The sequence below is a fragment of the Leptosomus discolor genome, chromosome 2, assembly GCF_034619465.1.
Source record: "Leptosomus discolor isolate bLepDis1 chromosome 2, bLepDis1.hap2, whole genome shotgun sequence".
Taxonomy (NCBI): domain Eukaryota; kingdom Metazoa; phylum Chordata; class Aves; order Leptosomiformes; family Leptosomidae; genus Leptosomus; species Leptosomus discolor.
The window spans coordinates 66,943,041-66,957,068 of NC_141392.1; the positions used below are offsets into that span (position 1 = coordinate 66,943,041).

The 14,028-nt window shown below is 35.8% G+C and overlaps 1 protein-coding gene across 1 annotated transcript in view; it reads right to left on the reverse strand.

Moving 5' to 3' along the window:
* The window catches only part of LAMA2 (laminin subunit alpha 2), a 284,721-nt gene that overhangs the window by 145,437 nt on the left and 125,256 nt on the right, over nt 1-14,028 (reverse strand). The window contains exons 16-17 of the mRNA XM_086460446.1: nt 10,464-10,577; nt 3,961-4,088 (exon numbers count right to left, since the gene is read on the reverse strand). Of these exons, the coding sequence (XP_086316572.1) occupies nt 3,961-4,088; nt 10,464-10,577 (242 nt within the window). The remainder of the gene's footprint in view (nt 1-3,960; nt 4,089-10,463; nt 10,578-14,028) is intronic.

The following is a 14,028-nucleotide window of genomic DNA, read 5'->3' on the forward strand; positions in this document are numbered from 1 at the left end:
ACTTTGTGGAGATGCTATCACAGCTCATTATTGTATTGCACAAGATTGACTGTACCACAGTTCCATCAAGAGCTCTGAATTCAACTGCGTAAATTTTAAAGATAACAATAATTAAGTACTTAGTATTGCTAAGCAATAATAATTAATAGCAGAATTTCCATGTTTTAAGGGTTATGCTCAGACCTAGAATCCTTTAATTCTTTCTCTGACTTAATAGTCAGTCCACATCTCAACACTAAATATTAATATGTTAAGAAATTCCCGTCTGCATTCCCTATAAAGGAAATGTGTGATAGCAGGGTGACAAAAGAAGAGCTTATCTTCCTGATTACTTAGAATCTTATTACTCACTAGTGATAAGTACTAATGAACAGTGTGTATTGATCTGTCAAAACAAGCTTAAAAATATCTTTGTCCCTCTTGATTCATCATTACCCTTTTCAGTTTTTACATAAAGTAACAACATTAATACCAGTCAGGACGTGGGACAGTTATGAATACACAGTATTGATATATATGTGATAGGTCTATGTTGGGAGATAGAGCTTCCTAAACACATATAAGTACTTGGGAATAAGTCTGTGATTTTATTTTATTCTTCAAGAAAATATTAACATTCTGAGACCGACCCAAAGTCCTAGTTCACATGCTATGCATTTACTTGTGACTTTCCCAGGCTCAGTGAGTCATCTTCTATCTCCCATTTCCCGTGATATAAGGTTCTTGTCAGGGTTTTCATCACCCATTCTAAGTTTATTACCACTTCAAGACAAAAGCAGTAATTATCCCAGACATCTACAATTAGTAGAAAGAATTAGATAGTAGTAGGTCTGATAATTTCTACAGAAAAAAATCAGTTTATTTGAAACCCCTTCAAGTTTAAGAATGTTAGAACAGTTGTAAGAGTGGTGCATTAATGAGAATAGCTAAGACGAAGTCAAGAGCGCATTATATATGCCATTTATAATAACCATTGATCTCATTTGCATCATCTAAGTACAAACGTGTAGATATATGGAAAAAAAGGAAAATATAGCCTAGGATCTAGATAACAAGCTTAGACAACTTGATTTTGGTTTCCTGATTTGGCTAAGCATTCTTTCCTGACATATGGCAAGTCCCTTATCACTGTTGTGCTTCAGAAGGCTGTTTTATCATTGTCTTCGGTGATTGCATATGGAAACTGCTGCCATTAGGAAACTGGAGAGGGAATAAGCAGCACTAAAATCAGCTTAAGTTAACTATAGAAAAAATTACCACCACATTTCTAAAATGTATAGAACAGTCCTCCTTCACCTTATGTGGTATTGCTAAGAAAAAGACCCAGATGCTGTGCAGTGATAGGAACCATTATAAACATCATAAAGAAATAAGACAATGCTATAAAAGGCAAAACTAACTTCTTAATAGAAATATATTGCAGAGGTTCATTACATGGACGATACTGTCTGTGTACCAGGAACTTAGTGCTAAGCTTAGAAACCTACAGATGCCCTGTCATGCCATGTTAGGAATTAAATACTACAGGAATTAAAATCTATAGACAGCTACTTATAATTATTCGTACATAAATTAGTCACTTATTACATTGTTCAGAAAAAACATGACATGTACTACATCTGTACAGTGGCATGAGCTTGGTAGAAATTTCTTTATTTTTCATATGAAGGCTATGTGAAGGAATCTGAATTGTTTACATATATTACCCCTTGCATACCAAACTCACTGCCAACTAAGGAAGTATTTTAACAGCTTTCAGGTAACACATTAAATCTTTAACAGCAGCTTTTTTCCTCATAAACAAATTTAATAATTTGTCTAGAACTGTAAAGTCATGGGAGCTTGAACCTTACGATGAGTTCTACAAAGCTTGAGGAAGTTGTTCACAGTTTTGCTTTTGCCTATTTTAGAAATAGGAAGCTATTGCACAAGTCTAATGAGGTGTTAAAATTTGTAGGGTTCAGGACTCCCACAGTTTCACAGTTCAAGAACATTTATATTCTTTGTTTGTTTTGAACCTATATTTTCAAGAAAAGTAAATATTAAAAAGCAGACTGTCTTGTTCAGTTTCAAAAAAAAGAGGAAATTGAAGCAGCCAGGACTGATGAATATGTAATAGGGGTCTCCAGGCACTTTGACAATAAAAACCTAAAGTTCATCTATTGATTTGGTTTGCTGCACATCTGCACAAGATCTAAATGTTATAGAGTTTTTCCTGCTTTGTCAGTACAGTGTTCTGTACAATAGAAAAAAAAAAAAATAATTACCTATGCAAGGAAATACTAAGTATGTGAAAGCAATGAGGACATCAGAGAAACCATGCCTGAGCAGCAGACATAATAAACCCATGTATAGCTAATAAAACCAATTGAAGAGCTGCGATAACAGGAAGACAGACTCCCATGCTACAATCCCCTGGAATTTCTGCTGATAAGTGGTTAGATTATTCCTGCTCTGATCAGTGCAATTTTAATAGGACACAATGCCACTGTAGGAACCAGAGTTAGCCTGAACCACTTAAGAGCAAAACCTGGTTCAGCTGTGCCTTATGTTAGTCAGCACACTGCCATTCACATGACGGACTTTTTCACTTGCATCTCACAGAGCTCCCTCTCTGTGCGGGCGGTAGCTATGCGTTTTGCCCTGTGAACCTTAAGAAACATTCCTCATACTCTTAAATAGTAAAGTGCATTTCATTGACAGAATCTGACCTCTGTTTTGTGAAAAAATTATGTGAAATAGAGGATGCAGGGTTGAAGGGAGAAAAAAAAAAACAAACTCCAGTGGATTTATGAGCTCCTACAGCCACTTAAGACTTCTAAGCTCTGTGAAGAGTTTGGGATAGGGCAGCCTCTGTGCATAGTTTACAATCTTCCAGTACAATCCTACAATCCTTCTGAAATGCTTATATGGACTAACAGCAATTGTTTTCAGGATGGAATCACATCCAATTTGTGGCTGGAATTTGGGCAAGCATTAGTTACCACTGCAAAAATGTCAGACACATACTCAACAGTTCCTGATCTTCCTGAACAATTATTTGATGTGTTACACCACAGCAGCTCTTTTGTGTAATCTGGACATGTGCTACTTGCACCAGGCCTCCTCTTCTCTGTAGCCATACAGGACGGCATAAACCAAATGTGCTCAAGCAAACTGATACGTATCACTTCCATTTTTTTCATATGCACTAGAAAAGCTAACCAGACAAAATCCAGAACAGTTTTGTTCAACTATATCACATCAAATAATTTTGGTATTGTTATTTTCCAGGTACTAACTGGGACAAAACAAACGAAAAAATGTTCAAGCTACGTGATCTATTAAATTGTAGGTAGCAAGTAGCGCAGACAAGCTTTTGTAACGAAGAAAACATTTGTTCTTAGATCAGAGTTTTGATTAAATTTTCACCATTATTTTTATTAAAAAAACAAATTTATAGAGATTATTCTGAGATACGCTGACAAAATATTTTCACCCACAAGATCTAAGGCTGAATTCAGACTCCAAATGAGTCAACATTATCACTGAATATTGACTGGAAGAAAAGGAAAATTAAAAGCAGAAGAAATCATTTTATCTGATCAATAGAAATTGATTTTAAATTCAATTATTAAAATACTCCACACATCAAATCAGTAACTTCAGCTTTAAAACTAGAAACGATTACTCTTAAGAAGGACAGAAAAGCAAATGCTAGTTATTGATTCAAAGAGTAGCCATCCAAACTCTGGGTTGTTCTTTCTAGCCCAGTCTCATCCAGCTTTTGTCTTGATCTTTGCCTCTCTATGAAGCTAAGCACTCTGTACAATTGTAAAAAGAGGATAAAAGTTTATATTGCAGAATTTATTATTTGATTAAAACACAAAGAATCTCAAGGGTACATGCAAAAGTATAAATTAAAAAGTCATACAATTTACTAAGTGAAAAAATGTAATACGCAATGAATACACGTCTTACTTGTTAGAAGGTATACTTAGGGGGCAAGCACACAACTGACAGTCTTCAGCTGTCCCTTTAGTAGGATCACCATAGAAGCCAGAAAGACATCTTTCACAGTATGAACCACCTGTGTTGTGTTTGCAGTCCTAAACACATGATGAAAAGTATAAATTCACAGTTAGAGAACTTACATATGGAAAGTTTTTGAAGGTCATTCACCTAGCCCATCCTCTCAACAGGACTGTATGAGGTCTGCAACATATATTCTAATTTTCTGGTGGTGGTTAAGAACCAGTTCTAGAGATTAGATGTCACAATCAGTGCTTCATATATGTCAGGTATCTGTGTTCTTTTGGATAATTTTTCTCTATGTAAAACAAAAAAAGGGTTTAACTGCAGACCACCATCTTTTCACCATACAACAGCCACATTATTGTTTTAGCTTAAAGAAAATCAACCTCCAGAGCAACATAAACCAGGTTCAGTATTGCACTCTTACAACAGACCATATTTTGTGACAGTTTTCAGATGTTGATACCCGAAATACAGCTCAGACTGTATAATATACAAAAACGAATCCTTACATTTCACATCTAAGTTCATTAGATCATTTTACAAGGTATACGGCTAGCAGTATACTAAATATATTTGTGAACAGTAGCAAAGCCTGAATTACTGAATTAATACTTGTTTGCTAGAATAGCATCCGGATTCTATTTTATGAGTAGAAACAAGGATGAGGATACTGTATATAGGGTCCAATCCAACAGTTTGTGTTCCTGCACGTGACTGGCTTTCATAGTACAAGAGACAGCTTACCTGAGCATATGAAATGTCCAACATAAAAGCAGCAGCACTAGATCTGCATTTTTGTATACAACCTTTGGCCTGATTCCAAATTAAATGATCGGTTGGCAGAATGGGAATTGGTCCTCTGAGAACAGCTTTCCCATGATGACTTGTAAGAACCAAGTTTTAAAGAGTAATTACTCCTTCTGCTCTTATTGCCCCTTATCAATTGGATTTAGAAATTCTAAACAATTTGGCAGGATCCGTGATAGGCTCAGCAAACTAGTTTTCTGGCTTAAACTTTCCTTTTCTTTTTTTTTCTTTTTTTTTTTTTTTGCCACATTTTTTAGCACACCACACTATTTCTTTCACTGCAATTTGCTACAAACTACCCAAGTGTAGCCCTTCCACAGTGTAAAAACAGAGAAAGCAAGAGAAATGGTTTTGGCTCTTAAATGCCACCTTGATGTGCTTGGGTATAGATTGAAAAAGCATATGGCAACTTGAAAAGGCCAAAATGAAAGACATGAGAGAAATTTTATTTAATGGGGTGTGTTCTGATCTGATTTAGACAATGAGCCAGATCAAATCTAGAATCTATTTCACCCAAGCTGCTGCTTACGAACTCTTGAGGGTTTGGGTTTGGGGTTTTTTTTTAAAGGTGTAGATATTTCCAAACTTAAAATTCAATTTAAAATATTTTTAAGAACACTTTCAAATCGTCTTCTCATTTGCAATAAGTCATGCATATGGTACTGACTGATACTTAATAGCCTTACTATCTGAAAGACACACTGTATCCTTAATAAAGGATAGAGAAAATGGCACTACTCTAAGGAACACTGATTGATTTCTTCTTCACGTCTTTCCAGGATTGCAATGACTCATAGGAAGTTTTTTTGCATTGTGCTCTGCATAGCCAGTACCATATATTTGGGTAGCTAAAAAAGCACAATACCCTTGTCAGTCATGAGCACACTGGGGTCAAAAAGCATCTGTCTCCAGATATGCTGTTTGCCGTTTTAAAGAATGCATTCTTATTGCTTGTGTACACAATTAGCATATCTTTGAAAAGAAAGAATTAGTCACAATACTACATTTTCACGTATTTGGTAGATTGTGAGCTAATACCAACTATTGAGACTATTAGTCAAACAAAATTACGGCTTTAGAACCATCAGCTGGGTTGAATTCTACTTCATTACGTCATTTAAGTCCATTTAATTGTTACTTCAAGTGCTGTCATTCAAAAAGAATCTACTGGCCATACTGAAGAAGCAGCTGGGAATATGCTTTTAAAAGGAGATGTGACAAAAATAATTTAAGTGTTTAAAAAGAAAAATCCTTTGCTATTCAAATTTTTTAAGTCACCATGTGAAATTATTTGTACTTTTTCTGAAAAATAATGGATTCTTCTTTTGTGTTAAGTTTAGCTTTAAATATTCTCAGGCATACCTTAATGTTTTTGAAGAATATGAATGGCTTATATGTCAAGGATGTTATTAAAGTGAGAGAAGCTAACATAGTATTCTAAAGCTATGCATCTCTTACAGAGTGGTATTTCCAGCTCCTGCTTTTCTAAAGTAAAAAACCAAAACCCTTCCATTTTGTAGGAAAAAAATTCATGTTACAAAGAGCTGACCTTCTTCCCTTTGATGAATTATTTTCTGAAACTATAACGTCAGTCATTTGCACGTACTTTGTCTAATTCTTCTCAATCCAGATCTCTGTATCTGCTTACTTCATCACGAATCAATACATTTAAAAACAAAAAAAGCAAAGAATCCCACACACACAGTACCAAAATCTGAGCATACATTGCACTGTGCATATGTTAGAGTTTAGCCAAGAAATAATAATCTTGTGTGGTCCTATACTTTTCTCCCTAAGCCAGTCTGCATTTTGCAGGAACAAAGAACAAGGATTATGTAGTACAGAGATGTGACATAAATTTCCTGTTCTCTTCAGTGATGTATTAAACTTTATACTAATTTGCCAAATTTATAGATTACTTTCTTTTTTATTCCCTTGGAAATACAGCTTGTTCCCACACATTGACGTAGTAATTTTGGTAAAATCAATACCTCATTCCATAGATCCATAGACTGTGGCCAGGAATGATTTTATGCCCAAATCTTCATGCTTTCAAATTCCAGGTACTGGATCTCAAACTATTTGCATCAATTTTCTGGACGTCTTTTATGTCCAAGCACCATTAAACCTCACTTAGAGAACATCTGAGTAAAGAAGACTGTGAAATTTATTTTTCTCCAAAATTTTATCTAAGACTCAGACCTTGTTGCCCAAAGATTTATTGCTGATGTCCTGTAGCATGGCTTCTACCGTTTTCTACCAAGCCAGCTCTCCTGCCTTGGAAGAAATCAAATGAACATCTTTATGTCCAGTATCAGGGAACCCTAAATTTACACTGAAAACCACTCCTGCTTAGCTGCATATGCAGCTGAGTGTACAAGAATATGGAAAGAAACAGTCTGAACAGAAGGCTAGTGATGAAAATAAAACTTTAATCAGGGAGTATGACTGAGTCCAAGATAATGCCTTTGGCATGCTGCTGCCCTTCCTCAGGGTATCTGTCACAGCGACGACCAGGGAAGCTGCTAGTTTAAAAGCTAGTTTAAAAAAGGAAAAGGGTAAGCTTGAGTGCCTATTCCAGTATATTCCCTAGCCAGCTAGACCAGACATAATGGTATTATGTCTTTGGAAGCATGAATATGCTCTTCTAGCATTTTCAAACTACCGTAATGTCAAGATTACATGGACGATTCCCTCTCCTGGTATTACAAATAGAGTCAGGATGCTGCAGAGACTTTGCTTAATTTTCATCTGTGGTATAGCCATACTGCATTTAGCTTAGGATGTATCATTTTGTTACTGTGTATATGAAGACGGGTGAAGACATTTTGTCGCTCCTGTGATGGACACTATCTAAAACACATGTCCACTGGCTCTGATACTGTCCTCAATCTACATGGTATATGCCGTTTACACACAAAGGAATAAAACACAAAATGGATGTCATTGGGGACTGCCCAGTTAGCAATTTGAGCATATTTTAGGGGATAAAGATCTGTTTTCTCTGGGCTTACTAATAGGAACATAGTATCCTGCAATGAAGGAAACACCTTGAAATGTGTTTGCTTTTCACAAGGTTTAGGTTTAACCAGCCTTCTAAAGCTACCATAACTGTGTGTAATACTACAAAAGAGTATTTCTGAATGTTAGAACTTGCCCCTATGTACCAAAGCAGTTATGTATATCACAATGGTAACGAGAACGATGTACCATGCAGCTCTCTATATGGTTGCTGTGGGGATCAAAGGGCTTTGCAGGTTACTGCAAGATATGCGTTAAAATGAGCTTTTTATACAGGCCTATGTCAAAGCAGATGATTTGAGCTTTTATCACGAGTCAAAAACATATTTCAGCTGCTTTTCAACTACATTTCAAAGCTAAGGAAGAGCAAAAAGAAGTATCATATCAGTAAATTAGGTGCCTAAATTGTCTGTTGTATTACTGAAAAAACACCATGAATAATAATAAGGAGGCCAAAAGGCTGTGTAAACCTCAATAGAAAGAATGCCTTTGATGTGAAACATTTCTCTTTTTCAGCATTCAGACTTCTCTCTCTTTCACTTCAAAAGGCTTATGATCCAAATTGAATAGCAGCATTTAATAGCCTGCATGGATACTAACCAATCTAACTTCACTTACAGTGTTTTCAAAGTAAGCTGCAAGAAAATCCAGAACTGATTTTAAGCTCCCTGTGTGCCTCTACTTTATAGCATGATCTAGTATAAGCTCAGACAGAACATATAAAATACGGAATGCTTGATAATGCATACAGATTAAAGTAATTTTTCAACCAGTTATTTTCCACTTCCTTATCGGTGCTTTGGTATCTTTACACCAGCACCCTCCAAACATCAGAAGGGGGAGCTCTGCTGTCTCAGTCGATAACAGTTCACATGAGCTGAAAAGTGCAAAAGCACTACAGTAGGCAACTGTATGGCCTTCTCTCATAGCCAGCCGGGTGCCACAGACAAAAAGAGGGAGGGAACTTGTGCAAGGGCTAAAACTTGAAGACCCAAAAGCAAGCAACCTCAGAGCTTGTGTCTGGCAGTGCACCCCTAAGCACAATAGTCAATAGTTGCAGTATACCTTAAACAGGATTCTCCCTTCCCTTTATTTTCTGTCAATGGATTTTATCCCACATTGATGTTATAGACATCATAGCTGGAGGCTATGGTCATTAATGCAATATATTTTTTCTTTGTCGAGAAACATAAATCCATATTACCCTAGCGATAAACATTTTCAGTGCATATAACTGAAGGATTTAAAACATGACTGTCATGTCATGCGTATTTTTCATCCTAGGTACTTCTTTAAGGCTTACAGCATAATTAAATGGAGAATCATTTTAAGTTTCTATTCATGAGAAAGCAATTTGAAAAATTCACCGATCCACACATTAAGGATATCTTGTTTTGCACTGAAATGCAATTAAACATCTTGTATGGGCAAAACAGGAAGAACAGTGATAATTCTAAGTGTCAAATTACATTGAAAAAAGCCTGAATTTTCATGTTGGATTTTTCCCAGCAGCTTTTTCTTAAGTGAATAAAAGGGAACATTTAGAAACATGCACAATATAGAGTCTGCTTGAAAATCTGCAGGGAAATGAGAGTATGATACCCCAACTAAACTGGCACTGGCTCAAATTGTGTTTCTGCAAGACTAACAAAATGAGGCATGTTGTTTCAAGCTTCATGCCATGTCAGACAATATAAAACTAAAAATGCCCTTGAGTTATTCAGAACAGTCTATTCAGCATAATTCACCCATTCCAAAAGGCTACTGAACAGGCTGGAAATAGTGGTGTGGTGGTAGGCTTGCTATGGATAATATCACAGTTTTAATTGCTGAGTTAGTAGGTGACTACATAAGATCTCCGCAGCCTACCGGGAAAAAAAAAAAAAAAGGTGATTTAGCCCAAATCATATGTTTTTATTATTTTTCTAAAGTAAAATTTATTAAGTGTTTCTTCAAGGTTTAGTAGGAATTTAGATGAAGGAATCATTAACAATATCTTCTTATCATGCTAGAACAGAATTTACAAAGTTACCTGCTACATACTACAAATTGAATACACTTCAGGAGACAGATGGGAGGGGGAGATAAATCTTGCATGTAAGAATATTGATATATTTGCTGCTTTCTGCATGCAATACCTTATACTATTGATTCCATTTCAAAATACAAATCCTATGTGAATAAAAAATTCCTTTTGTTTAACTGTAAAAGCTTCCGTATACCAGGAATGGTTCAGGCTGGATATCAGGAAGAATTTCTTTACTGAAAGGGTTGTCAGGCATTGGAACAGCCTGCACAGGGAGGTGGTGGAGTCACCATCCCTGGAGGTGTTGAAGAGACAAGTAGATGTTGTACTCAGGGACATGGTTTAGTGGTGTGGGTAGAGCTAGGACAAAGGTTGAAGGTCTCTTTCAACTGAAACTGTTCTATGATTCTGTGATATCTTGGTACAACAGGATCCTTACATTTAGCAAGAGTTCAACATAAAGATCTCTTTTGTTAATCACTGGCTTTTTTCTCCTTGAGTATTTCAGGTCTCAGAGGTCATTAATTCAATTGCACGGGTGTATTGAATTGATGTTGGCCATATCCATCAAGTTTCCTTTAGTGACACTTACCAGGCATTCTCCTGTGATATCATCACAGAATTCTGCGTGACCAAAGCATGTACATGGTGCACAGACTCCACCAAAAATTGTGCCATTCACACGCCTGTGTTGAGGCCAGCAAGACTGCAAGATAAATTACATAAAAAGTTAAACTCACTTGAACAGAGAAAAGAACGGGATTTTTAAAATATTGTTGTATTTGATACTTGCACACACAAAACCATACTTGTCAAATCAATAAAAATTCCATCATCTATCTAGAAAGTTGTTCTTTGTGGTGCTGTGGCTTTGCGCTGACCTTAGCCTTATTGGCAGATGTGAGATTAGAGGAAGACTTAACTTGATCATTCTTCTGAAATGGTAAAATAAAGCAGAGAAGTGAAAAACTGAAATATGACAGCATCAAAGCAAGAGGTACAGATTGAAAAATAGCCAGAAGGCAAAATACTGAAGGAGGGAGAGGGAGGGAAGAAAACCCCAAAACAACAAAACTTTTTCTGAGAAGTTCAGTTGCAAAGAGCAATTAAAATACTGTTTAGTCTTTCTTATTTGGAGCCTAACAAAAGGCTACACTGAAATAAAGCACAGGCTGAAAACAAAGCCATCCTTTTAATTACAAATTGCGCTTCTTAAAGTATTGTCATTTCCCTTTAAGAAAGACCTCTGATTTATTTTTTAAAATGTTAAATTCAGATCAATATTAAATGCATGGCCAGTTTTTTCTGAGGAAAGGTGACATCATGCAAGTGTGATTCATCAGCAAAAATTCAGCTATTCCATTTCTTCATAATAAGATGTCAAGCAGCAGTCTTCCTTACTATATATCTCACAAATGGCTTTATAGTTTTTGCAAACTATCTTTTCTCAATAAGACTGCTCATGTGATCCAAGGATTTTGCATAATATAAAAAAGTGCATGATGGAGTGTTGACCTTCAAAAGCACCTGGCTAATACAAAGAGAAAGCTTTGTAGTGATAGAATAATTTAATAAAGAAAATCCCTTCCCCTTCACATACACTCTCCAAAAAAGTAACAAGAAGATTCTGCGTTATAAAAATAAAGACAATGTCTGGTTTTATCTTACTCCTACGAAACGTGAAAGTAACTTGAAGAAGAATTGAAAATATTCTTTTTAAACAACATTCCAAATCCTTTTTTTCCTTTCTTTTCATTCTTGGTTATGCATTGCTAACAAAATCCATAAATACTAAAAATTAAAATTCAGAGTTATAAAATCAAGAAAACAAAAACAGGTTAAAAAAAACTTGCCCTATTTTTTTTTATGTGTGGCATAAGATGCAACTGCCTAAGCTGTTTCTGTATAAATCTTTAAATCTTTCTCCTCTTTCAGTGATTCTGAAAGAATGATCTCGTTCATAGAGATACATGATATTACTACACATGATAAGGCTCCAGAAGTCACTAATTCTAAGGGCTTAGACATGGAACATCAACAGCACGGTTTAGAACAGAACTAAAAGATTGGGATCTTAACAAAAGAAATTATGTAACATTCAAGAGTCAGGGAAGTTCTTGACCATCATGGTGATGCAAGTTAAACACAACTTCTTCCCCAGTGGAAGTAAAAGAGTACATAGAAAGGGAACAAATCTCGTGGAGAAGAGCAATTAGATGTGGAGATGTGACAAACAAAGGCCAGAAGATTCACATGAGTAGAGCAAAGTAACTATCACACATGAGCCCAATTGGTGCTTGAAATTTAAAATTTTATCTGCTTTGCCTATGTCACGCAATTCTGCGTTCATTTCTCAGACATATTAGCAAAAAATAACGATTTTCTTTGACCAGAATCTTGAAGAAAATTAATTTAAAATCGGTATAATGGAACAAACTCACAAGAGACATCATATTTGAAATGGGATCTGTCTTTTGAAGACTGACAGTGTCAAAACATTCACAGCAAGAAAATAAGTAAATAATGGTTGTTTTTAATGCCACAGCATCTATGTCAGGTACCACAACATCATTATGCAGGAAACAAACACATACATTAAATTAAATGAAGAAGAGAAAATGAAACTGAAAGCCTACACAAAATCAATAAAAACAAAACTCTGCTAGGCTGAAACTGGAAGAAGCAAAGTGTTAGACAAGGCCAAAAGTATTCAGAAGAAACAAACACAGGATTCTAAAAAAAAAATCCACATTTTCAATTTATCTTCCCATACTTTCTCAGCTGCTAGTTTGCCTGGAAATCTAAAACTTCACTGTTGATTGTTTTTTCTTGCTTGTCCTTGTTATAAAATCAAAATATCCCCCCCCCCTTTTTTTTTTTCTTTTCTGTCAAGCACAACTGTTCCATGCATATCATGTGTTGAACCTCTGCTGCAAAAGACTCATGAGAAATTAATTCAGTAAATAAAGGCATGGAAACTAAAACTTTTAACTGTATCATTGTTATTGTAAGATAGGCCAGCTTTGTCAAACGGCATTTCTGAGCTGTCCAAAATACTCTGAAATTCAGTGAGGGAACACAGGAAAAGTGTGCTTATGCAGAAGTCTATCATATCTTCTGGGCCTTCAGTCTTAGGAGGAAAACCAACATACGGGTACAGACTGCAATATGGTTTAGTTCAATAGGTCTGTGGTTAACACTCAGCGAGGGCACTCGTGCATAAACACTTTAAATTTGAAGCTATCTATACATGTACTTTCTATTGTGGAATATGATGTTCTATATCAAATTTCAGGGACTGTTTTGAATTGGAGAGAAGGTTTAGCATTGAAGGACACAACACTGGACAGAGAATTTCACCAACGCCAAGGCAGGAATTCTACCCAAGTCCTTCACTTCTACAACAAAAGCAGATATTGAAATATCTGAAATCAGGGACTTTCCAACTGCTTTCTGCGAAATCACACCTAAATCTGAATTGAGAGGAAAAATGGACACGTTAAAACAAAATAAAACAAAAACAAACAAAAAAAAAACCTGTGAAGCAGAATGACACTCGATCCAGCTTTTTTCTTCAAATAATTGAATAAACAATAGTCATACTCCAAAATTATTTCTCAGCCAAGGTAGGCAATATTCTTCTCCAGTTTTTTTCCTGTCTGTACCATTTTCGAAATGATAGGAATATCTATTAATTCCTTCAGGCCTTCTTCCTACATTAGTTTATCTAGCCCCAGCAACAGGCAACCGCAGTTGGCAGGAAACTAGAATCTAAGCCCTAAATATCACATATAAGCATGGAAGATTTTAAAGAAAAAGAGAGTTGACAAGCAAATGCCTAGAGTGCCTGTGTAAATGGCATACTGTTTGTAGTTTTGTGAAGCTGAGCATCTTGGTGTTTGAAACTATTTCCTTAAAGGCAAAGCTTTTGAAGAATTTTTTTTTTTTTTGGCATCTTATTTACCCCAAGCTATGCACACGTGAGCTTGTTAATCATAGATATACTTGTTTGAACACATTCTGTATGAACTAATGAATTTGTTGGGAAAGTGGGTATTTTCTGAGCATGTGTGTATGTTACTTTCTGTAACAGGACCAAACTAAAGTGAAACAATCCTCATAAGAATGCACATGCAATCCTCAAAGACTCCAAGGGA